The sequence below is a fragment of the Schistocerca serialis genome, chromosome 1 (genome assembly GCF_023864345.2).
Source record: "Schistocerca serialis cubense isolate TAMUIC-IGC-003099 chromosome 1, iqSchSeri2.2, whole genome shotgun sequence".
NCBI lineage: Eukaryota > Metazoa > Arthropoda > Insecta > Orthoptera > Acrididae > Schistocerca > Schistocerca serialis.
In genome coordinates, this window is record NC_064638.1 from 996,254,264 (window position 1) to 996,280,037 (window position 25,774).

At 40.4% G+C, this 25,774-nt stretch overlaps 1 protein-coding gene across 1 annotated transcript in view; it reads left to right on the forward strand.

The window, feature by feature from the left end:
• Window positions 1-11,406: 11,406 nt before the first annotated feature.
• LOC126413125 (ribonuclease H2 subunit A) overlaps window positions 11,407-25,774 on the forward strand; it is a 51,501-nt gene continuing 37,133 nt past the window's right edge. The window contains exon 1 of the mRNA XM_050083020.1: window positions 11,407-11,708. Coding sequence (XP_049938977.1) covers window positions 11,537-11,708 — 172 coding nt within the window. The 5' untranslated portion in view covers window positions 11,407-11,536. The remainder of the gene's footprint in view (window positions 11,709-25,774) is intronic.

The window sequence follows — 25,774 nt, forward strand, 5'->3', positions numbered from 1 at the left end:
CAAAGGAATTGGAAAAATCTAGGTCAGTTCCTAATACGCTTTTCTAGACTATATTCAGGTCGCAAGTATGTTATGCGAAAGAATTGAAACTAGCGGCATTAACGCCAAATGTATGGTACTGTAAGATTTAGAACAGATTGCTGAGGTGATGTAGAGATGTCAGTAGCTTGGTAGCAGGAAATACGGCCACGCAATCACTGCATGAGATGCACCAAGGAGCGAGAAGCAATAACTGGAGTAAATGGAGAAACAGTTCCCAGTCAGAAGTTAAAATGAAGAATCAGAAATACTATAGCAGAAAGGAAATGCTAGTATTGTTGTATACTGTTGTTACAGTGGAATAACTAGTTCATAAATGTATAAAAAGTCCTAAATACACTTCATGAAGGAAGTATAAGTAGCAACATTCACATAAGTCGTATGAAATAAGTACAATAGGTTTGACTACCAGGCTGTGAATGACTAAAAGTACTTGTTAACCATAAACACTACTTTGAACTACAAAATAGAGCATGTCCAGCTTCAAAGTAGAATGTCTGTAGGCCATTGTTCACATATAGCTAACCACCTACAGCAAAAATAAATCACTACCTCTAGGTTGTAGAAGGTTTAGTATTTGCAATAACAATAAGTGGTTAACTAGATGGCAGTGTAAGTGGTTAACCACTTAGAACTGAAAATGCTTCACTTCTAGAAACTGTACACGCCTAACAACCTGTAACTATAGATGATCAGCTTACTAAAAATCTGTGTGAAAAAGTTTAAATACTAACCATGTGTAAGAAATGCACCGACAGTAAAAGGTTGACTAATTGTTGCTGTAAGCAGCTGTTTATTTGTGATTGTGTACAGCTAACTAATGAAAGCATACAGCCCACTAGAGTGGTGACATGCTGAATTCAGGCGGGAAAATGCGTTCGCAACTGGCCGGCGCGCATGTGTTGACAGTCATGCGAGAGGGTGTGTCCGTTGGGACAGTTCGAGAGACAAGTAAAGGGATGAGTTCACACTTTTTCCCCCAGATGCGATGGCCTTGACTTGTGACTGAAAAGCTCTCAGGTATGAGAAATCCTGGTGGCGAGGCAGACATCAGCAACTGGGCTGTTTTCTAAGCAGAAAAACCAAGACATTCGACTGGGTCAGTGGAGAGAGTCCAAATGGCCACTCACCCAGCCATTGCCAAGCACTAAAATAAGACTAAAATTAATAAATATCAATCCATTTGAGGTAATGAGGAGCCAGTAGTCTCATTTTAACTGGAAGCATAAGACGATTATGCCAGTAAAGAAGTGCTGTCAATATCTGAAATAGTTTATAAGTTATTGCAAGCTTTTACATCAAATGAGGTTTCAGTGGTTAGATCAGGCAGTCATAGTAGACATGTTGAAATAGTACACAATTTTGAATTTCAGTGTGAAGTGTGTCATATGCGCTACAAAATTTTATTTTTTGACTAAATAATAATTAAAAGCGTAAAAGTAGCGACAGCACCCAAGACTAGATGTAAGTGGGGAACATCAACATGATAAACTGTATTTATTTATTTACTCTATAAAAACTGGGAAAAATGCGATCACTACCCCAGGATCATTATTTATAAATCATCTACTGCAGACAGAAAAAAACAAAAGTTGTACACAAAAAGCTAAGAAAATTTACTTGTTATTTGATGGGTAACATGTATTTAAAATGTTGAAATTCAGTTTTTCAGTGTTTTAAGGCAGTACATAGTATTTATTTTGACTCACCTCAGTACAAGGTTTATAAGCTCAGCAGCCATTTTGAAAGAGAGAGTCTTGATTGTGAGGTAATGGGCGAATTGTGGCGCCCTGAAAATATTCTAAGTTGCCCACTCGGACAGCTGGGGCCCGGCAGCAAACACATGGTGGTGACTGTTAGCCAGACTAGAGGGGTAGCCCAAGTGCATGGTTCAGCTGCGTGGCTGGGAATTCCATTGTGACACTGTGTTGATGGAGACACGCCGGGAGTGGCAAAGATGATGGACTTTGTGAAACCTTAATGGCAGACATTTCACAGTTCATATGGAAATTAATAGTAGCCAGATTAATGATGAAACCTCAAAAAGAAACATGAACATTACTATTATTTGCACGACGATTCTGATGGTGTAATCATGTTTCCAATATATTTATTAGTTTAAAGTTTAGTATCTGACGGTAAATTATACAAGTAACACACAGTAACGAATTTCCAAAATCTAAATGATTCATCCAATTTCGTCGATCTACATGTCTTTAGAAAGCTATAAGTGTAAACCTAAATTGGTGTGGATTACAGGCATGTAACTTGAATAGTACATGAGTCATTGGAGGTCAAAGTCAAAGTCGATTACAACGATCGCGCCAGACCATAAGTGCTCCCCAGTTACAAGAAAAAACGGTAGCAGCATGCTTATAAATATATTTATTCGTCTATGTCTTCGTTTATATCCTACATATACTATTCATGAAGAAATTGTTTAAATATTTACAGTTTTTTAGAAAGCACAGACACTTTAGGTTACTGGCCTATCTTTTATTGCTATTCCTTTGATATATGTTATTTAATTGTTTATGTATTTAATAATGTGTGTTGAGTGTGTTAGAGTGTTGTAGGAATATTTATTTAATTTCAAGTTATTTAAGTGTAAATCCAGCATTTCTAATGTGCTTCATTTGTTTGTGTGGGTGCGTGGGTTTGAAGACATGGCGCGAGTGCTCTAGCCAATCACAGCGCTCGTGAATGGGGAGACTGGATGGAAGCGAGTTTGGGAGACGGGAGTACGGCACATGACAGGGAAAGTGCTAGACCCGACGGCGCAACGTACGCGAAGTCGGCGGAAGGACTTGGAGACTGGAGCGGTTTGCGCGTGGTCGCCAGGGATAGAAATACTTTGGAGTGCCAACTTGTGACCTTGTGAGATTTCCGTGTTTTCTGCAGTGAAGACGTTGTACGCGTTTGGAAGTGAATATCTCATGAGCTATGTTGTTGTTCATAACTAATTGCGTGAAGTAGGAATGTATTGTTTCCCTGTTATTTAAATTATTCTTTATTTAATTGCTGGACCATCGACACCAATAAGTGCTTAGCAGAAATATACCGCATTATCAAAAGTACTTCTACTATCGTACTCATCATTTGAAGTCGTTAAAATAGTACCAGTAGATTTTATTTAATTGGAATCTTTCATTTATAAATTTTTATGTTACATTCATAATTCGCAATTGCCGAGTGATAGAAACCTTCGACCATTCGATTTATGTGTGTGCTCTTATTGTATACTGTAGACTCAGCAGTATTTGGCCTATAATGCGGCAACTACGTTTCCCAGCCCCTAGACAATGGAACCAGCCAAAACTTTTAATATTTCAATACTGAGTTGGAGGGTGCGTAGTTGAGGGCCACCTCACTTCATTTCATTTTCTTTGAAGGCCCGCATGGTTAGGAACTTGGTTAGGATCTGTGGTGGTTTAATCCACATGGGGGGCATGACAGTAATATGTTGCAAGTGACGAAATATTCTTACGTTTTTCACTTCGGACTTGTAAAATTTTTGGGGAATGTTGTTGGCGAGAACTTTGACTATTTCCCTATGTGAGTAAACTATGAAATTTACGCGCACGACTACTCGCGTTAACATAGACCCTGTTGTATTTGCATTCTGCTTGTGTGTTGGACATAGAATATTTTTGCACACGAGTTAACCTGGAAATTTTCACATTCGACAACGTATGTGAATGTAATCCCCGTTGCCATTGCTTCCAGCTTGTGAGTTGGATATAGGACATTTTTGTGCACAAGCGAACGTAGGAAGATTTTCACATGGGACAAACTCATGTGGGCTTTAATTTTTTCTGCAGTTGCACCCTGCTAGCAAATCAGACTTAATATGTTTTCGATATTAGACAGTGTGGGACTAGTATTCTGAAGTGGTTGAATGTTAACACTTCTGGGGAAAGCTTCTTGGAGTTGATGATAGCCCTCACTGCATAAAAACCTCCGGTAGGACATCCACCTAATTCGTGAATTGTGAACTTTAATATCATTTGTGGAGTCAAAAAGTAATATACCACGATAACTGTAAAATCTAAAATGATGTGAGTAGGTACATAATTTTAGAGTAGCAATTCAAGCCTGCATTTATTTGGACTGTAATTAAATTAAAGCATTGGGAACATGCGACTACTGTGAGTGGGCACATAATTTTAGACTGGGAATCAAGCATGCATTTATTTGGACTGCAACTAAATTAAAGCATTGGGTACATGTGACAGATGTGTGTGTTGGCCCCTTGAGACGTAGAATACCCAGCACATCTAAGCCCAACGACACAACAGGGTGGCCTATCGATCTGTCTTTCTGTGGTCACTATTCCTTTTGAATCAGTGTGCAGAGGCTCCAAGCTATACTATAAATTGGGGGGGGGGGGGAGATGACCAATCTTTTCGACTGGTCGACCAAATATTTGGGATGAGATTTCTCTGTGGCCTGTATAGCAATTTTTTTCGTGAACCACATGCAAGAAATATTAGTTTACTTTTTAAAGAAAATATAACAAATGTGAGGAAAGAACCTTTACTTCACAATTTAATGAAATACAATGTTAAAGGGATGTCTGGCATTGTTTGACTGAAATAAGTCAGTCACTGTTGATGTCAACTAAAGCTGTTGCTACACAGAGTTTTTCAGATGAACATTTGTAATTCGTTTTTTCATTGTCATTTGATGTAATTCGTCAGACTAAAACGCTGTTCACTCATGTAAGTGTTCCAAATAATGAAATTGCTTCTAAAGCATGTTTGTAAAACGCTTGCTATTTCTTCTTCTCCAAATATATTTTATAGAAATCTTCCAAAGCAACCCGATAAAATTTCGTTTTTATCTATGCATCACATTTCATTTTGCAGCATCCCATTTGCAAATGTCCCAGTAGTAAATTCATGTCTGTGGAGAATGGCGTGGCAAACACAAAAGAAAACAAATGATGTTTCTTAAAATCTTTGTTTGACTGAAGTGAATCAATGTTGATGTCAATGGAAGTTGTTACTACACACAGAGTTTTCCAGATGAACATCAGTAAATCGGTTTTAGAATTCGTATTTCAACTGAGATAACATAGAAGCGTATTTGATTGCTGCTGCATGTGTGACTACCGATTGCTTTGACAGGGTAGGAAAAAGTTTGAAGAGTTTTTTTCGTAATTGTTGTTCCAAAGGCCCAAATATCATTTTGAATGTGGAAATAAGATCACGCATGACATTAATCAGCTGATCTTTTCCTTGGAGTCGAGTATTAAAATCTTTTTGGTGGGTAGTTATAACGACCAAGAACGCAGAGTTGGAAAGACATCCTCTATCTTCGAACTCCACGAGTCTCATTAACTTGCCTTCAAAGAATGATTGTATTTCTTGCTTCAAATCAAACACTCTCTTCAACATTTTCGAATGGATTAGTCATCTCAATTCTTTATAGTACGAAATCTTACCAGGCTCTGAACTCAAAGACATCAGAAATTCTTGGAACTGACAGTGATTCAGTCCTTTCGACGTAATAAATTTCATTGATTTGATAACTACCTTTATGACATGGTCCATTTTGCTGGACTTGGCACATAAATTCTCTTGACGGACAATGCAATTAAAGTTTAGCACCGACATATTGCCAACTTTGTGGGCCTCATTTTCAATCAACTGAACCAAACCTTTGTATTTCCCATCCATTGCTGGAGCACCATCCATTGTTAGCCACAGTAGGTAGTTAAGTTTTAACGAAAAGCGACTCAATGTCGATGTAACTGTTTCCAACATACCTCATGACATTTATATACCCTTAAGTTGATACAATGCCGCTAATTCTTCAGTTTTATTAAAATGGGCATCAACACCTCTGACATATATCGCCACTTTGGCGGTATCTGCCATATCTGTGCGTTCATCCAAAGCTAGAGAGTAAAATATAGACTCAGATGCACGATTTTTTAAGTTATCTTCAATTTGTCTTCCAATGTCGTCCACACGTCTAATAATAGTTTGATGAGAGAGGCTTATTTTAGAGAAATTCTTTTTCTTTTCTGGACACAGTTTCAACGACTGTCTTTAAGCATTCCTTAACCATTTCACTATGTGAATATGGCTTTGATTTTTTTGTCAGTATCAGAGCTACTGCATAACTCGCTTTCACATAGCATACGGATTCTGAATTTGCCCTTGTAAAAATCTGCTGCTGAGCAGAAAAGTTCATTTTTAAGTCGTTTATCTGGCCTTCTCGGAATTCCTTGTGCTTATCAAACATAACTACATGTTTAGTCTCGTAATACCGTTTGAAGTTACATTCTTTTCGAACCCAGACAGATTCATTGGATATCAGACATATTGGTTTGGTTATATATTCCACAAAATAATAGTTTACAGTCCACTTTTCTTGAGAACTCCTCTGTAACTTTCCTCTGCTTAGGGCTTATTTGTTTTCTCGTTGTTGCCATACCAAGTTCATGTCTTTTTTTTCCGTAATTTGGAAGCTGATAAAGAGGCCACATGGTAATCGGAGTTCTGCAATCTTTTATGTATATGATAGGTGAAGTTCAGAATAAAACATCTGTTACCTAAAGTAGTGTGATGCAACTCTCCAAAATTCCCTACTTTAAAGTTCCTTGAAGTTATTTAACTCCATAAAGCAAGCTGACTGTTTTGAGATGGTCATTTCCATGAAGCGTAGAGTACATGAAGAAGAAAAAAATTAATTTGAAATGTTTTTCTCTTTTCAAACAACAATATATATGAAGGAATGGTGATTAGGGATTTATATCTGCAATGAAAATTGGATTTTTGGGTGTGGTATGTAATTAGAAATAACAAGACATGCATTTTTCATAAAAATGGCAATTAAATATGTGCCAATTAGATATATTCATATTTCGAATTGAACAGAAAAAAACTAAAAATTAATGACTGAAACTAAACCTGAACCAGCAACTCAGCGATTACCAGCTTCGAGTGCTGTTTTTTTCAATCTTTATGTACTTCACAATTTATAGAAATGTTTGTAGAGCATGTGAATACGTTTAAAAATATATATCAATTGTCCATCTATTTTGAAAAGCACAATCTACCTGTGAATCGAGGTCTGGCCCTCCACATGGAAGGTTTGCATCTTACCACAGAGCTACATTGTTCGTCATGTTATCAGTCATTCATTTGAGTATTATACCCACCTGGGAAACTTATAGTCTGTTCTCTTGAGAATTTTTGAGAGTAGTATTCAGCTGCTTTAGGAAATTGATATTTTACTTCTGAACGTTGTGTATCATGAATATAGAAAATTACATATGCTTCACTTAACCTTGAGATCACCGAAGTTACGCGCTGTCGGGCGTGGTTGGCACTTGGATGGGTGACCATCCTGGCCGCCATGCCCTATTGCCATTTTTCAGGGTGCACTCAGCCTCGTGATGCCAATTGAGGAGCTACTCGACCGAACAGTAGCGGATTCGGTCAAGAATACCATCATGACGACCGGGAGAGCAGTGTGCTGACCCCACACTCCTCCTATCCACATCCTCCACTGTGGATGAAACGGAGGTCGGATGGTCCCGGTAGACCACTCGTGACCTGAAGACGGAGTGCTTTTTTTTTCACTTAACCCAGCAGGCTTACATTAAAATTTCGACACCTATTTCGACTTCTAAGTTGCTGTAAATAAAATAGGAAGTTGCACTAGGAGGGTCTCTTTTCTACCTTTGTAATGCAGAACCCTTAATAGTCATCAGTAAAAACTCATTACTACAATTAAGTATTCATTTTCTTTGTACTAACTACTAAAATTAAAAGGAGGTATTGAGGCAGAAACGTTGCTAATGTAGATTGGTGTACCTACACACCATGATCGGATACATAAGATAAATGCAAGCCTACTAAAATTAAAGACAAGCATCAAAGATTAATTGAAAAAGATGAAAGCTAGCTTTACTTACCTGAAGTGATGATGGGTCTATCGCGATTGAGTATGCAGCACATATACATGCGAAGGGCCATAACTTTACATCTGATAGTATTGTGAGTTTGCAGTAAAATGAAATATGGAACGTATTGGCTACATCTGGCACTCGTTTTGCTCAGCGCAACAAATGCGTCTGCTTATGCAGTCCTTACTACCGTTAACTGTTGGTTGCATATCAGAAAAGGAAACTCCATGTTTTTCAACATGGTACAAGCGCTTTTCAAAATAATTCTATCATAGTGATTTTTTCAAACAAGAATATAGACAAAACTCTAACGATAGTTTAATCAATGGGCATATGTCTATTATAATTGGATATGATACACAAGAGGCTTGATGGAATGCTCTTTTGGGGGTTTTACATGAAATTAAAGTTAAATTTTTCTTTCATATGAGCAGCTACATGGGCCAAAAATTAGCACCCTGTAGCCCACATATGGCCTGCGGGTTGGCCACCCCTGCTGTAAATATGGACATCCAGACTTTATTTCTACGATATATATATATTTTTTAATTCTTTATCCTGAACTGTGCCAAAGATCAAGCAACCCACACTAGACAAAATTTTTACCCAAGTTCTGTCACATATGTTTGGTCTCTGCTAAAGATCTACTAGCTATAAACAGAAAACCAGTGACCATCTGAGTATAGTCACTTACTGTGACTATTGAAACAGAGTATAGTCACTTACTGTGACTATTGAAACAATCATACTAACTGCAATCTACTGACTCCAACTTACTGAATATAACTCCAAACAAGTAGCAGCAACTGTAACCTAGAGAGATTCTTATAGCACTGCTGTCATAATTGACCAATAAGAAGAAAAATATGAGATTGAAGATTTGGGGAAATCAGGGGAGCGAAGAGGGAGAATTGTGGAAGGGAAGAAGGCAGAATAGTTTCAAACACACAGAAAGATGGGAAGAAAGAGAGCAGCTAAAGTATATACACAAAACTCTGTGAGAAAGACATAACATGTGGGGGGATAGGGCTAAGTTTGAGAAGGGAGAGGTGTGATAAGGTGGTAAACTGGGTGGGAAGGGGTTGGTGGTTTGGGATAGTGGGGGTGGTAGGGAGCATTGGGACACTGATATAAATAGGAACAAAAATGTTTTATAACAGCTAAATTCTTACAGCTGATAAGGAGCAGTAACCATGATAATTAGTTGCTACATGATTATACCAACATTCTGCGAACTATTGAAAATAACGAACTAATTGTAGCTTATGGAGTGTAACCTACTGCTCATAACTGCAACAGAATGATCGTGGCACTCATTGTGTCTTACTAAGTAATTACATTCTACCCATGAAGGTTGACAGGTTCCTCTAACTAATTATGTATAATTGAGGAACTGACTGTATATCACCAATTGATAATAAAACACTTCAGCTGCAGTAGACCAAATTATGGAAAAAATGGTGAGAGGGAAAAAGGTGAAGGAGGATGTTTAAAGGTTTCACTACAGTAAAATTGTGCCCAAACGTCTCTTCCTCTATACCTACTTTCCGACACTTAATATTACTAGTGACAGAACTGTCTCCCACTTACTCAGGTTACAGTTTCCAGCACCATGATGTGCTTTGCACTTTGCTTTCGCTGACAAACTCTCTGCTAGCATTTTACTGACCTCACTACAGCAATCTGGAAGTTAGTTCCCATATTTCCCATCCACAGCGCCGCTTTTCGTTGGTATTAACTTATTTTATATATCATTAGGTTTTTTATATTACTCATTATGCTGATTATATGCACTTACATTTTTCGTTCATGCTTTATGACAACGATAGTAGTGAAAGGTTCTGTTTTATTGTACTTTTATCCCCATTCTGTGACCAACCTCAAGATATGCATTTCATTATCTGATTCGCTCTCATTCTCGCATGATGTTTACAATTGTTGTTTGGCTTCTTTATACCATTTTTGTACAGGCACAGTAATAGGATGCTGACATTTGCAAATAATGGGACAGTCATAAATATATACCATTTTTTATCTTTAAATTTTTAATTTTTACTCCTTAATTTTAATATTGTCGTCTAACTTCTAATTATTTGTGGTATATCTTTCTGCACAGCCTCCTGAAGGAGGGCACTAAGTGCCTGAAGTTGGTTAAGGAAATACAAATTCGTTTATGCAGCTATTGGTTACTGATTATTTCTGTATATAATTACAGTTGCTAAAGATGGATAAAATGCTGTAATACCATGTTTTTAGTGCCCTTGCACCAAATTTAACTCCAAAACACAGCACAAAATACCTTTAATATTTCATCTGATTTAACTGATGTGGAATGCAAGAGAGAAAATGAAACTTCATGTCAGATTAAAACTGTGTGCTGGACCGAGACTCGAAATCGGGACCTTCACCTTTCAGAGGCAAGTGCTCTGCTAATTGAGCTACCCAAGCATAACTCACATCCTTCCTCACAGCTTTACTTCCACCAGTGCCTCATCTGCTTTGTGGTGCATTATACACCCTGCCCCTCTGTAACCCATTAAAGTAAGTGACTGATTTCGTACTGGGGTACATTAATTAAATCATGTACTGTCTGTTCATTCATGTATAACTGTAGCTCAATAAAACAAATACAGTAGCGAATATATGCCAGAAATATAGCTGTCGTAAAAACAAATGTAGGCTGCACGAGGAAAAAATCTTAAACCCCATGCGTAGAAAGATGAAACCACTGTATTTTAGGTGTCCTATTTAAAACAAGGAATCCAGATGTGCAACAACCTACCTCAATGGTAAGGAATAGCCCCCACACTTGCATTATGCAATGAAAATTGGGAAGGACTACTGCTGAACATTAGAATTCTTTTTTTGTAAGCCAGATCTGTTAATTTTTATAACTTCGCACATAGGGAAGACTGCTGTACCATGCAGCACTTTTCATTAAATTTGTACAAATAGTATATACTGTGTATTATTGTTTTAACAAGGAAGAGGCCACATGCCTAGTATCGATGTATATTACCATAAAATATTTGCTACTTTCACATACCGACAAAAACAGTAATGCCATTCGGCAAGAAGAGTTATCTCGTGAATACGATGAAAAAGTAGTGGAAGGAAGCCAACTGCGTAAGTAAGTAGATCCAGGTTCAATTTTCATCTGTGCATGCGCCAATTGTGATGATGTGCGGTTCTGGGTGTTTACACACTGATCTTTATGTTCGTAAGTCAACGTGCGCCAACGATACGTGCCCGCATAAACCCCACTTCATTCTACACATACACACACGGGTAATTCAAGTCCCGCACTTGTGTGCTATGTTATGAAAGGGTATTAATGAAATAACTTTTCTTAAAGAAGGTTCATGAGTATATTTTAAATCCGCATTAAGTTAAGTGTTAAGTTTAGGTGACTACAGTTTAGGTAGAGATCGCTGATGTTATGAATGCGTCAGAGACTACTATACTATAGCGCGCGCGCGAAAATTGAGTAGCTGGTAGAGTGTATGCTCGAGTCATTTACATTTAGAGTTTTAGGTTAGAGTCGTGGCTACTAGTGATTGAACTGTTTATCCAGTTATGATGAATGAAGAAGAGTTTCAGGAAATAACGTGTGCTGAAGATTTTGGGCAATCATTTTTGAACTCTGACAACAGCGAGAATTTGACCTTGTGTTCAAATGTTCCTGCTTTGTGCACAGAAGAACCATGTATTCTCGGCGTTGATGAAGCTGGCAGAGGACCTGTTCTTGGTACTTGCCCTTCCTTTGATTTACTTACTTAATATAAAGATTGGTGTGTGTGTGTGTGTGTGTGTGTGTCGCAATTTTGAGATTTGGGGGTATGGTGTGAAATCTGAACAAGCATCAATTTAATCAAGTAAAGTAAATGTATACCATGAAGTAAAAAGTAATGCCATAAAGTGAATTTGTACCATAACTGCAAAGAATGATGTGTCATGTCCAATGCAGATATTAGCAGTGGTAGTGCCATTCTTAGTAATAGGACACACGAAACAAATAAGAAGCTTAAAATACTCAAAGCTCTGAACAGCTTAGTGCAAGCGTCTGTCACTGAAACAAAAATGTACTGTGAAATTGCGTCCAAAATGTATGTTAAATTAGAAATGGTATGAATTTTCAGGCACTGGAAATATTGCTAGTTTGATTGGATTGCCTGGTGGGCAATCATTTATGTACCCCATCCATAAACAAACAGGATGAGTTTACGTGCCTTCTTACCTACTAATGTGAAATATTTCTGTTGCCTGATGTGAGATGGAAACAAGTTCACGTCTCAATATGATTCTTGACCTAAGCATAGGTTTTAGTAAGATCCCACAGAAAAATATACATGAACTACTTGCAACAGTCCCCAAAGTCTGTTGTTTACACCAGGATCCTTCAGATGATTGCTATGAACAAAAAGGTACAAAAATGTTTATTTTGTCCCTGTTTTGAAGCATTGTGAGCAGCTTCTGTCAGGTGCAGGTTTGAATAAGGTTTGTGGATAGTTGATGATGTGACATACATCTCAACAGGAAAAGGAAGGAGAAATTGCCTGGGCGGATGGTGGAATTGTTAAAGGGTGACACTGTCACATAATAATCGTATGTCTGTAGTCATTGATGGGAGGGCAGTACTTTTTTTTTTTTTTTTTTTAAGGGGTGGGGGGTAAACACAGATTTAAAGCCACCAGTATGAAAAGGAGTTTACTACAATAAATATGTGTCAGAATATTAGAGGATGAAGAAATAAAATCTGCAAACTTTTTATTTCTTCAGGTGATCTGCAGCCTGCAAATTGTGTAGATGTAATGTTTTTCAGAACGTCATCTGACAACACGAATATCAGTGCTGAAAATGGATGTATGTAACTTAGCAACCAGTTATTGCAGGTAAAGTAAGGAAGGTGGTGTTGCCACCTACATAAGAATACACACACACACACACACTTCTGCAGCACAAGCTTCAAAATGATCACTTTCCAAGTTGATTTTCATAGAAAGTCATAATAATTTCGAATTAATTATGATGATTCATTATTAAACTTCTTGACTTCCAGGCACAATGAGGTAATATTAAGTGGAGATTTTAATTTAAATTTGTTAGGGTCGGGCTGTTCTAGATCTGTGCTAAAAGTCCCTTGCCATTTGATATAATCTGGCTCACTTGTACCATCAGGAACAAGTGTTATGGAAATCAGCAATGTGCTAATGACCACAGTGTTATGAATGTATTGAAAGTGCCAAGTCGTAGTGTAATTTCCATAATTAATGGCCTCTCAGGCCATGATGATCAACAGCTGGCGGTCAGTATCAGAGTGCACGATATGAATAAAAATACTTGGGGTACTAGAAGGGCAGTAAATGAAAATGGAATTGAGGACTTCAGCTTGAAAACTATACAAAACACACCTGCTGTAAATAACAGATGCAAGCCACTGCATTCTGTACCATAGTCAGAGGCTATTTTGAAAGCTGTTTGCTTGTGAAATTAACTGGTGGGAGCAGATTGAATCCATGGGATCAGAATATTGTAAATAACTGAAAGAAGGTTCTCCTTGGCATCAGGGACACAAGACAATGGCAGTGTTAAATCACATTTCTAACTATGCTGTAAAATTCTAAAGACACATTGTCAAAGACATGACAGTGACTGTCGGCTGTGACAGGACACACTACTGCAACAAGGCTGCCTGGTCCTACATGCGCAGTTTGAGTTTGGGCTGTGACATGGCTGTTGTGACCGCAGCCACAGCACTGCACCAGTGAACAGCACCATGGTGGAAGCTGTGTGACAGAGGAATTCTGCGTAGTAGTGTGGCATGTCTAGCCAAAGAAAACTGCAATGACACACTCACAGGAAGTAATACTCTGAGCCAGTCTCTCAAAAGTGTCTATGTGATTTAAAGCGTCATATGTTAAAGGGCATTTTGTTCCAGGACTGCCGTTATATCCAAAAATCCTGTAGTTGTACCACAGTTTTTTTCTGTTGAAGGAATTGGTGAATAAATAGGTGGAAGTTTGTGGACAAATGTGAACAGTACTTCTTCCACAACTCTCCCCTGTGGGTCCGGGGGTTAGACTAGACCTGTCGTAAAATGCAAATAAAAGGAGTCTCTCATGTTTTGGCCTTTGTGATGGTACCCTGTAGGGTTTGACCTACAGTTTTCAAAATTTTCCCGAAGAGCGAGCCAGTGGGGCAAAGGCGCCTTACATGGTGCATCGTGTCCATCATGCACTGAGACCTATTGCATCCTTCATCAACATGTAAATGCACTTCTGCTCATTCTCTAATTGTTGGGCGAGGTCACCTCCTGGGTGCGTATTTTTCCATCAACTGTGCAGTATTGTTTTCTATGCTGACGATGATAATGCACTTGTTTGCTTGGTTGCACCTGATATCCAGCATGGTAGCCAGTCCGTCGTGGTGGGGCCACTATGTACCCTGTTCGTTGTAGCCCCCTGATGACACAGGGATCATTCTGCTGATGCCTGCGCCGTTAACTTGCCACGTATGCCAGCGGGTAGGTACCCATCCCCCTGGGGCATCGGGACTCCCGGCAATTGCCACCCTGCCAGGTGGCCTTTGCTGCAGCTGGGTAGCACCCGTGGGGAGGGCCCCTGGTCAAAGTAGGTGGCATCAGGTTGGATGACACACTATGAATCATTGTACATTATCTCTTGCTGGTGGTCAAACATCAGCAGTCTCTAAGTGTTCACGGGCTCAATTCAATGCACAGAAGTACAATCCAAAATCATTTCCCTCCCTGGCCACACCATGGGAAGAATGTCAGGCTAAGGATGGCAGTGTCTCTTAATTGCCCTGGTACCTTGTATGTTAGAGAGCTGATGGGGAATCTTTCATGACGATGAAGCCTCAGTTTTCTGTTGAACATTTAGAGGACATGTTTGGGGAGGTGGAGGGCTAATCCAAAATGAGATCCGAGTCAGTCTTGATCAAAACAGCATCCTCTGCCCAGTCATGAGCATTACTCACTTGTGAAAAGCTGGGGATGTTTCTGTAACCATCATGCCCCATAAGAGCTTAAATATGGTCCAGAGTATCACTTTTCATAGGGACCTTCTTTTGTAGTCTGACGCTAATTTAGAAAGTCGAGGTGTACATTTTGTGTGGCATGTCCATCGGGGTTTGAGGGATAATCAGGTTGCCATAGGTACCTTCATCTTGGCCTTCAAGGGTGATACATTACCCGAGAAGGTCAAGGTGATGATCTATCGCTGTGATGTAAAACCCTATATCCCTCCCCCAATGCGGTGCCTTAAATGATGGAAGTTCGGTCATATGTCTTCCTGCTGTACTTCCAACGTGACATGTTGAGATTGCAGACGCCCATCTCATCCCAATACTCCATGTGCCCTGCCTCCCATCTGTGTCAACTGTGGAGAGCAGCATTCGCCTTGCTCACCAGACTGCAGGATTCTCCAGAAAGAAAGGAAAATCATGGGGTTACAAGACCCTGGACCAAGTAACTTACACTGAGGATAAGAAGAAATTTGAACGCCTACATCCTGTACGCATGGCATAGTCTTACGCTGGTGCTACAACAGTTCTAGCCCTATCAGCTCTGCCAACCCCAGTCACCTCTCAGAGCCAGAAGACTATACCTGCCCCCTAGATGGTGGGGGACACTTCCCTCCCTGTTGCTCCTGCACCACCTACTTCAGGAGCAACACCCTGTGCCCCCCCCCCCCCCCCCCCCTCCCCCAAACTATCAGGGATGTCCGTCCGCACTTCTAAGCCAGGTAAGTGTACAACTTCTTCAGCTGCTCTCACTAGGAAGGGGTCCCTTGGGTCACTCCCTTCCCAGGGTTCTGCTAGTGGGAAAGATGACACCGACCAGTCTCTGAAGAGCCCAAAAGCTTCTGGTCGCAGGGTTTCACACTCATCCTCAGTCCTGGAGACCGAATCAGTGAAGTTCTCCCAGCCAGGGAAACCCAAGGAACAGCGAGAGAAATCCAAAAAGAAGGTCCCCAAGACCAAAGGAATTGCGGTGGTACCAACACCACCGCTACCTCCAAGCTTTGCGTCTGTGTATGAGGCGGAGATCCTGGTGGCCACTGAGGACCTAGATCTTGCTGGACCCTCAGACAAAATGGATCTAGACTGCTCAAGAAAAAATTCGGTAGCAGGAGGTGACCCTGAGGCGCAAATTGCCTCATTGAATATTCCATGCTTTGCAAGTCTCATGACGACGTCATCCTCCAGTGGAATTACGGCAGTTTTTTCCACTGCCTGGCTGAACTACAGCAACTGTTAAACTTTGCACCTGCTATATGCATTGCCCTCCAGGAAACCTGATTCCCAGTAATGTGGACCCCTGCCCTCCGTGGCTGTAACGGATGCTACAGGAACCGTAGTGACTGTAATCGAGTGTCAGGTGGAGTTTGTGTTTATGTCCTAATCTCAGTCTGTAGTGAACCTGTGCCCCTTCAAACCCCTCTTGAAGTTGTGGCTGTCAGAATAAGGACGACACACGAAATAACTGTCTGCAGTGTATATCTTCCTCCAGATGGTGTAGTATCCCTGAATGTATTAACTGCACTGATTGATCAACTCCCTAAATCTTTCCTACTTTTGGGTGATTTTAACACCCATAACCCCTTATGGGGAGGCACCGTGCTAACTGGCCGAGGCAGAGATGTTGAAACTTTACTGTCAGAACTCGACCTCTGCCTCTTAAATACTGGGGCCACCACACTGAAATATGTGACTGAGGTAGTTACTTGGCCATTGATTTATCAATCTGCAGCCCAGGACTTCTCCCATCTATCTACTGAAGAGCACATAACGACCTGCGTGGTAGTGACCTCTTCCCCATCTTCCTGTCACTGCCCCAGCATCAAGCCCATGGACGCCTGCCCAGATGGGCTTCAAACAAGGCGGACTGGGAAACTTTCACCTCTGCTGTCACCATTGAATCTCCCCCACACTGGAACATCGATGTGATGGTTGATCAGAATCGTTTCTTTGGCAGAAGACACGATTTCCCGCTATTTAGGGTGCCCCGGCGAAAGACAGTCCCTTGGTGGTCGCTGAAAGTTGCTGAGGCAATCGAGGAATGTCGGCAAGATCTACAGCGGCATAAGTGGCACCTTGCCCTGGAGCACCTCATAGCCTTTAAACAGATCCATGCTCGCATTCACTAACTTGTCAAAAGAGGCAGGAGTGTTGGGAGAATATGTCTCGACCATTGGGTGCCATATGTCACTTTCCCAAGTCTGGGCAAATTTCAAACGTGTTTTCAGGTACCAGACGCGAACAGGTGTTCCTGGTGTTATCATAAATGGCGTGTTATCTTCGGACACAAACGCAATTGCTGAGCACTATGCTCGAGCCTCTTCATCACCCCCAGCCTTTCGCACTCTCAAACAGCGGATGGAAGGGAAAGTCCTCTCATTCACTACACACCACACTGAATCCTACAATGCCTCATTTACAGAGTGGGAGCTCCTAAGTGCCCTTGAACATTGCCCCGACACAGCTCCTGGGCCATATCGTATCCACAGTCAGATGCTTAAATATTTCTCGTCTGACTACAAGCGACATCTCTTTGTGATCTTCAATCAGATCTGGTGCAATGGTATCTTTACATCGCAATGGCAGGAGAGCACCATCATTCTGGTGCTCAAACCCGTTAAAAACCCACTTGATGTGGATAGCTATCGGCCCATCAGCCTCACCAATGTTCTTTGTAAGCTGCTAAAACTTAAGATGTGTTGATGGTTGGGTTGGGTCCTGGAGTCACATGGCTCCATGTCAGGGTGGCTTCCACCTGGATGGCTCTACCACTGATAATCTTGTGTTCCTCGAGTCTCCCATCCAAACAGCCTTTTCCAACACCTGATTGCTGTTTTTTTTTACGAAAACCGTATGACATGACCTGGCGACATCATATCCTTGCCACATTATACGAATGGGGTCTCCAAGGCCCACTCCAGATTTTTATCCAGTATTTCCTGAGGCTTCATACTTTCTGTGTCCAAGTTGGTGCCTTCCATGGTTCCCCCCATATCCTGGAGAATGGGGTCATGCAGGCTCTGTATTGAGTCTCTCTCTATTTTTAGTGGCCATTAATGGTCTAGCAGCAGCCGTCCGTCTCACCTTCTCTGTATGCAGACAACTTCTGCATTTCGTACTACTCCACCAGGACTGGAGTTAATGAGCAGTGCCTACAGGGAGCCGTCCACAAGGCACAGTCATGGATTCTAGCCCTTGGTTTCCAGTTTTCGGCCACAGAGTTGTGTGTTATGCACCTCTGTCAGCGTCGTACCACTGATCCGAAACCTGAACTTTATTCTAATTACAATCCACTCACTGTAGTGGAGACACATTGATTCTTAGGACTGGTTTTCGACGCCTGATTGACTTGGCTTCCTCACCTTTGTCAGCTTAAGCGGAAGTGCTGGCAGCACCTCAATACCCTCCGCTTCCTGAGCAACACCAACTGAGGTTCAGATCTCTCTATGCTGCTGCAGCTCTACAGAGCCCTTGTTCAATCCCACCTTGCATATAGGAGTCTGGTTTGTGGTTCGGCGGCACCCTCAGCGTTGCATTTACTTGACCCAGTGCACCACTGTGGCGTTCGCCTAGCGACAGGAGCTTTTAGGACGAGTGCGGTGACCAGCATCCTTGTGGAAGTCGGAGTGTCTCCATTGCAGGTTAGGCGTGCACAGTTGCTGGCCAGTTACGTAGCACACATTCGTAGCTCTCCTGAGCATCCGAATCACCGTCTCCATTTCCTACCCATGGCGGTTCATCTCCCGCATCGGCAGCCTAGGTCAGGGCTTCTAATTGCAGTTCGTGTCCGATCCCTTCTTTCTGAACTGGAGTCCTTGCCTTTACCACCTATACACCTCCACGGTGTACATCTAGGCCACAGCTTCACCTGGACCTTTCACATAGCCCTAAGGAGTAGGTTAACCTCACAGCTCTCCACTGCGACTTCCTCTTGATTCTTCACAAGTACCCAGACCACAAAGTGGTTTACACCGATGTCTCGATGGCTGATGCTCATGTCGGCATCTGGTATGTCCATGGAGGACATATTGAACAGCATTCCTTGCCTGATGGCTGCAGTGTTTTCACTGCCAAGCTGGTGGCTATATCTCGTGCTCTTGAGCACATCCGTTCATGCCCTGGGGAGATGTTTCTTCTGTGTGCTGACTCCTTGAGCAGCTTACAAGCTCTTGAGTAGTGCTATCCTCGTCATCCTTTGATAGTGACCATCCATGAGTCCATGTATGCCCTGTAACAGTCCGGTCGTTCAGTATCTTCTTCTTCCATGTTTTGAGGAGCCACAACTGTCATCCTCTTCTGCTTGCAGTAAATATCTAAATAAGTAGCTCCAAGTCAGATCCAATTAGACCATGCTTCTCTCTATTCATTGCCAGCTGTTTCTAGGGCTGTACCTTGGAAAACAGTGTAGTTGCAAACAGGTGGGGGTCACAATGCCATATACCCAGCGACAAAAATCGAGCAGGTGCAGCCTCAGTTGTAGGCAACAGCTGCACCTTGGACAATGCAGCTCAAGTAAAGTAATCAGAGCATCAAAAAATAGACTCACCCAGCCACAAAATAAAAACTGTTTGGAACATAGTAAAAAGTGAGACTGGAAAATCAAAAGAAGAAAATGAAACAATTTTTTTTAAAGGTAGAGAATTAAATGATCAAAGATAACAGTAAAATTGCAGAAACCTTTAATAACTCGCTTTTCTATAAGTAGTAGGCAATTTATGTTTGAACACTTTAACAGATGGCCTACAGTCCTAAGAAAAGCCTTTCAAAACAAGTTTGATAAAATTCAGCTTCATTCAGCATCTCCAAAAGGAGTTTTTGGTGTTCTCGCTCCTGAAAATAAATGGTAAGGTGGTTATGATGAAATCTCTAACAAGATAATGAAATGTTGTGCAGTTGAGCTTAGTAATGTACTGACTTGCATAATGAATATCTTTAATGCAGTACTTACCCAGAGAGACACAAAGGCCATTGTCAAGTCACTTAACAAAAAAAAAAGAGACAAAGCATTAGTAAAGAATTACTGACCCACGTAATTACTGCCAGAATTTTCAAAAATTTAATGTACTGTAGACCTTTGCTTGTTTACTACAGGGAAACATACAGTTGGATTTAAAAAAGAACAGGCTGTATTTACCGTGACAGATGATGTACCAGAATCAGTAAATCAGAAATTGTTACCACTGGGAATATTTTCAGACTTGACTAAGGCTTTTGGTTGTGTGAATAATGATCCCAATGCAAAAGTTAAAATATTAGACTCAGCAGGTTCCTGGTTCTTATGTTATTGGGATGACAGAAAGCAGCACATATGAGTTTGATGTCGATCACGTAACAAGAGACATTCAGAATTTGAAGCAATCGGACACGGTATACCACAGTGTTAGATTTTGAGTCTTCTGGTATTTTCTTATATAAGTAAATGATCTTCCACTTGCAGTTTCAGAAGATGCAAATCTTTTATATTTTTATTCAAAAACATCAACAGATGGTTCAAGGCAAATTGATTATCATTGAATTTTGACAAGACACAGTAGGCCCTACCTAAAGTTCAGTATTTTTCACAGAAACCCACAAACTATAAAAATAAGCTTCTCAAACAGTGAAATATAAGAAGTAGAAAGCGTAAGGTTATTGGGATTACAAATAGATAATGCCTCCATTGCAAAACCCTCTGAATTAATGAAGTGCCGTGGCTTGGGTATATTTGCAGTAAGTGTGATTACTGCTATAGATGATTCAGAAATGAAGACTATTTCATTCTGCATACTTCCTTTCACTAATGAGTTGCGGAATCATTATCTGGGTAAATTCAAGTTACAGGAATATTATTTTCAGAATACAGAAGTGTTTTACAAGTATTATATCCAGTGTTAATTCAAGAATATCCTGCAGAGACCTCTTTAAAACAAACATATATTTTGACAAGTACTTCACAAAACATGTATTTATTAATGCCCTTTATCATTACGAATATGTCTCTTTTTCACAAAACAAATAGTGTAAAGCATGGATACAACACTAGGACAAAAAGAACCTCTATGAAGGCGTCAAAGGGTTTAACATTAGTACAAAAAGGAGTCTGATACGTAGGCGTGGACAACTCTTTCTTCTCCATTGAAGAAAATCTTCACAAAACACTTAAACTATAATATTTTAAGTTATATATGATTAGAATTAGCCCTGTAATACAGGAATGTTATGACATCTCATTACTTTTTACTTAAGTGTGCATCTTTGATATCTTTCCACATCCCAGAGACCACTCTCCTTGGAATATGACTAACATAATGTAAGAGCCATACTCTGAGCAGGGGTGTCTTCCGTATGCCATGTCTAAGAAGAAAGTAAATGTCAGTCACATTCATCTGATGAGAATGGTGGTAACACTCAACAATTCATACACAATTAAAGGTATCTCTCACCACACATTGTGGCTGTCAAAATTAAATTTGGAAGTGAAAGATCTAGGGTCTTCTATTTGTATGCCCAGTAATTCCCAAGATAATGAGCAGTGCACAGGAACAATAGGGGATATGGTGTTTTATTCCAGATGGACATACCAGCTTTGTGACTGGCTTGTAGGTGCCCCAGCTTTGCCTTGTGGAGGGCATGGAGGGGTGTGATTAAGAGTCTTATTGGAGTACTTGAAATCAGTCTACTAGAGTCGCTGCAAGTGATTTTAGGTGCATTGCAACAAGGGATCTTGCCTCACATTGGTTCAATTACGGACTATCTGGAGAATATCCAGACGTTTACCAGTAAAGGGATTTGCAATAAAGTCCATTCAAAGCACTGATGGCGATATGTGATTAGTACTGCCCTTCTCCCTTGATATCTTGATTGTGGTGACAGTGATTTGTAGTGAGACCATGGTCTAGCTTAGTTTGGTTGTGAGTTGGTAATGCCAGTAAATGTGAATTCAAAATAAAATTTGTTGCAACAGTCAGATACCTAAGCTTCCTCAATGTTAACACTTTATTTGTTATAAAAATTCAGGAAACTGTGTTAGATAACAAATTTCTGATTGTTTTTTGCATATTGTCTTCATGTATTGCAAAATAAACTACGAAAAATTCAAGATGGGAGGGGGAAGAACTATGTAATTCTTACGAACACTGGCAGCTAGGAAACTGGCTGAGTGATCTGGTGGACAAGTCTGACCTAAGAGTCAGTGGGTCTGCAAAATCTTTCCAAACATTCAGGAAAGGTTAAAGCTGCACCACCTCTCATTTCTGCACATCTTTATAGTAATATGGTTTAGCTATGGGTCTTAAAATTATCTCATGCACTTCAGTGCATACAGGGTTGGAAAGTAGTCCGATGCGCACTGGGTGTATGATGATGGTACCTTGGATTATACTTAGTGCAAACTGGAAAAATTCATATGGATTATATTTCTCAGGTGAAGGTTTTGAAGCATGAGTTTCACAGTTCAGTGAAGATGCAACAATGCCAAAAAGGAAACCTGGGGTGCATAAACCAACAACAATAACATAAGAAACAGCAAAAGGAACAAAACTTGCATGTTCTGATCACAGCTGCCCCAACAGAATGTGAAAAATTTAGTTTACAACATGTTTGGGAAAAGAACCTTCTGAAGATCAGACACAGCAGGGTACCTTACCACTTACAATATTTTCAAGGAGAGTTTCATTTCGCTTGTTTCAGGAAGTTGTCAAAGTTACAAATTGGGAACATTGTTTCTTAAGTTATTTCAATAAACAATTTTTTGAAAAAGCTGCAGTCAGTACTGACATTTCCTCAGTGTGCACATCTACTGTATGCAAGTGCAGTCTATTAATGGAAGGAACTGATGTGTGTGATCAGCAGATGAAGCCAAATTGTACACACACAAAAACTATGAAGTGGACGCTGATGTTAAATTTACATCTTCTGTACATGGCATGTTTAGGAATCTTAGTAAAGCAAATAAAGTTCTGTTACAACCCACTAAGCTCAGTGGTTGTAGTATGTTAGAACAACCGAGAGGTATGGTTTGGGAGAGAGGGATGACTCATGCCAAAGCATGCACAGATACACAGGCAAGTGTCACTGACATTATTACATCAATTACCCTCTGTCGTGCGCAACATGGTGGCTTGTCGATGGATGTATGTACACATTTTAATGTTTGGAGTAAGTTTGTTGATTTTTAAATGAAAATTGTTTCAAATCTTTTATATATTCCACTTCCTTGAAAAGTATCTATGGAACAAACATTAATGTATCTTATTTTGCAAACATCTGTTGCCTTTTTCATTTTTGACATTCTACTTCCTTGGGGATCTGATCACTGTGGATCTATGATGTTTGGTACAAAATGTGTATCTATCTATCCAGTCATAGCATGTGTTCACCTGCTGATTGGACGTGGCTCTTACTGTCCACACCTTTTCAGAATCTAGGGTCAACGAGGAGCAGTAGAGAATGCAGAGGGATTGGTTCCCCAGATTTCATAGTAAATTCCCTGTCCAATATACATCAGATGACACAAGGATATATATATAAATATCATAACATCACATTACAATAGTTTCACCTTTGTTTACATCACCCACATTACCATGGCCATCTCCTGGGGCCATTGTTATGGTCTGCTGAGGTGTCAACAGCCACAGTTGGTGTGGCAGATAGCATCTGATTGTTCACCTTAATGGTCAACAGCGGATTCCAGTGTAGTATATTTAATATTTTATTTCAGTTTTGAAACTAGCTACCAAATTAGAACTGACAGGCAGACTGGGCTTGAAATCAGAAGCTTTGCCCAGGAAAACACTGTACCAACGGAGCTATCCAAGCAAGACTAAGAAGTTGCTCTCACAGCTTTACCTCTGCCATTACCTCTCATATTTTCCAAACTTTACAACTAATCTACCAGAACTTCTGTGAAATTTATAAAGTAAGAGGGGCATTGATGAAAGTTTAGCTGTGAAGGCAGATCATGTGTTGTGCCTGGAGAGCTTGCTCAGTAGAGCATGTTGTTGTTGTTGTTGTTGTTGTTGTGGTCTTCAGTCTTGAGACTGGTTTGATGCAGCTCTCCATGCTACTCTATCCTGTGCAAGCTGCTTCATCTCCCAGTACCTACTGCAACCTACATCCATCTGAATCTGCTTAGTGTATTCATCTCTTGGTTTCCCCCTACGATTTTTACCCTCCACACTGCCCTCCAATATTAAATTGGTGATTCCTTGATGCCTCAGAACATGTCCTACCAACCGATCCCTTCTTCTGGTCAAGTTGTGCCACAAACTTCTCTTCTCCCCCATCCTATTCAATACTTCCTCATTAGTTATGTGATCTACCCATCTAATCTTCAGCATTCTTCTGTAGCACCACATTTCGAAAGCTTCTATTCTCTCCTTGTCCAAACTATTTACCGTCCATGTTTCACTTCCATACATGGCTACACTCCATACAAATACTTTCAGAAATGACTTCCTGACACTTAAATCTATACTCGATGTCAACAAATTTCTCTTCTTCAGAAACGCTTTCCTTGCCATTGCCAGTCTACATTTTATATCCTCTCTACTTCGACCATCATCAGTTATTTTGCTCCCCAAATAGCAAAACTCCTTTACTACTTTAAGTGTCTCATTTCCTAATCTAATACCCTCAACATCACCCGACTTAATTCGACTACATTCCATTATCCTTGTTTTGCTTTTGTTGATGTTCATCTTATATCCTCCCTTCAAGGCACCATCCATTCCGTTCAACTGCTCTTCCAAGTCCTTTGCTGTCTCTGACAGAATTACAATGTCATCGGCGAACCTTAAAGTTTTTATTTCTTCTCCATGGATTTTAATACCTACTCCGAATTTTTCTTTTGTTTCCTTTACTGCTTGCTCAATATACAGATTGAATAACATCGGTGAGAGGCTACAACCCTGTCTTACTCCCTTCCCAACCGCTGCTTCCCTTTCATGCCCCTCGACTCTTATAAGTGCCATCTGGTTTCTGTACAAACTGTAAATAGCCTTTCACTCCCTGTATTTTATCCCTGCAACCTTTAGAATTTGAAAGAGAGTATTCCAGTCAACATTGTCAAAAGCTTTCTCTAAGTCTACAAATGTGAGAAACGTAGGTTTGCCTTTCCTTAATCTTTCTTCTAAGATAAGTCGTAAGGTCAGTATTGCCTCACGTGTTCCAGTATTTCTACGGAATCCAAACTGATCTTCCCCGAGGTCGGCTTCTACTAGTTTTTCCATTCGTCTGTAAAGAATTCGTGTTAGTATTTTGCAGCTGTGGCTTATTAAACTGATTGTTCGGTAATTTTCACATCTGTCAACACCTGCTTTCTTTGGGACTGGAATTATTATATTCTTCTTGAAGTCTGAGGGTATTTCACCTGTTTCATACATCTTGCTCACCAGATGGTAGAGGTTTGTCAGGACTGGCTCTCCCAAGGCCGTCAGTAGTTCCAATGGAATGTTGTCTACTGGGGGGGCCTTGTTTCGACTCAGATCTTTCAGTGCTCTGTCAAACTCTTCACGCAGTATTGTATCTCCCATTTCATCTTCATCTACATCCTCTTCCATTTCCATAATATTGTCCTCAAGTACATCGCCCTTGTATAGACCCTCTATGTACTCCTTCCACCTTTCTGCTTTCCCTTCTTTGCTTAGAACTGGGTTTCCATCTGAGCTCTTGATGTTCATACAAGTGGTTCTCTTATCTCCAAAGGTCTCTTTAATTTTCCTGTAGGCAGTATCTATCTTACCGCTAGTGAGATAAGCCTCTACATCCTTACATTTGTTCTCTAGCCAACCCTGC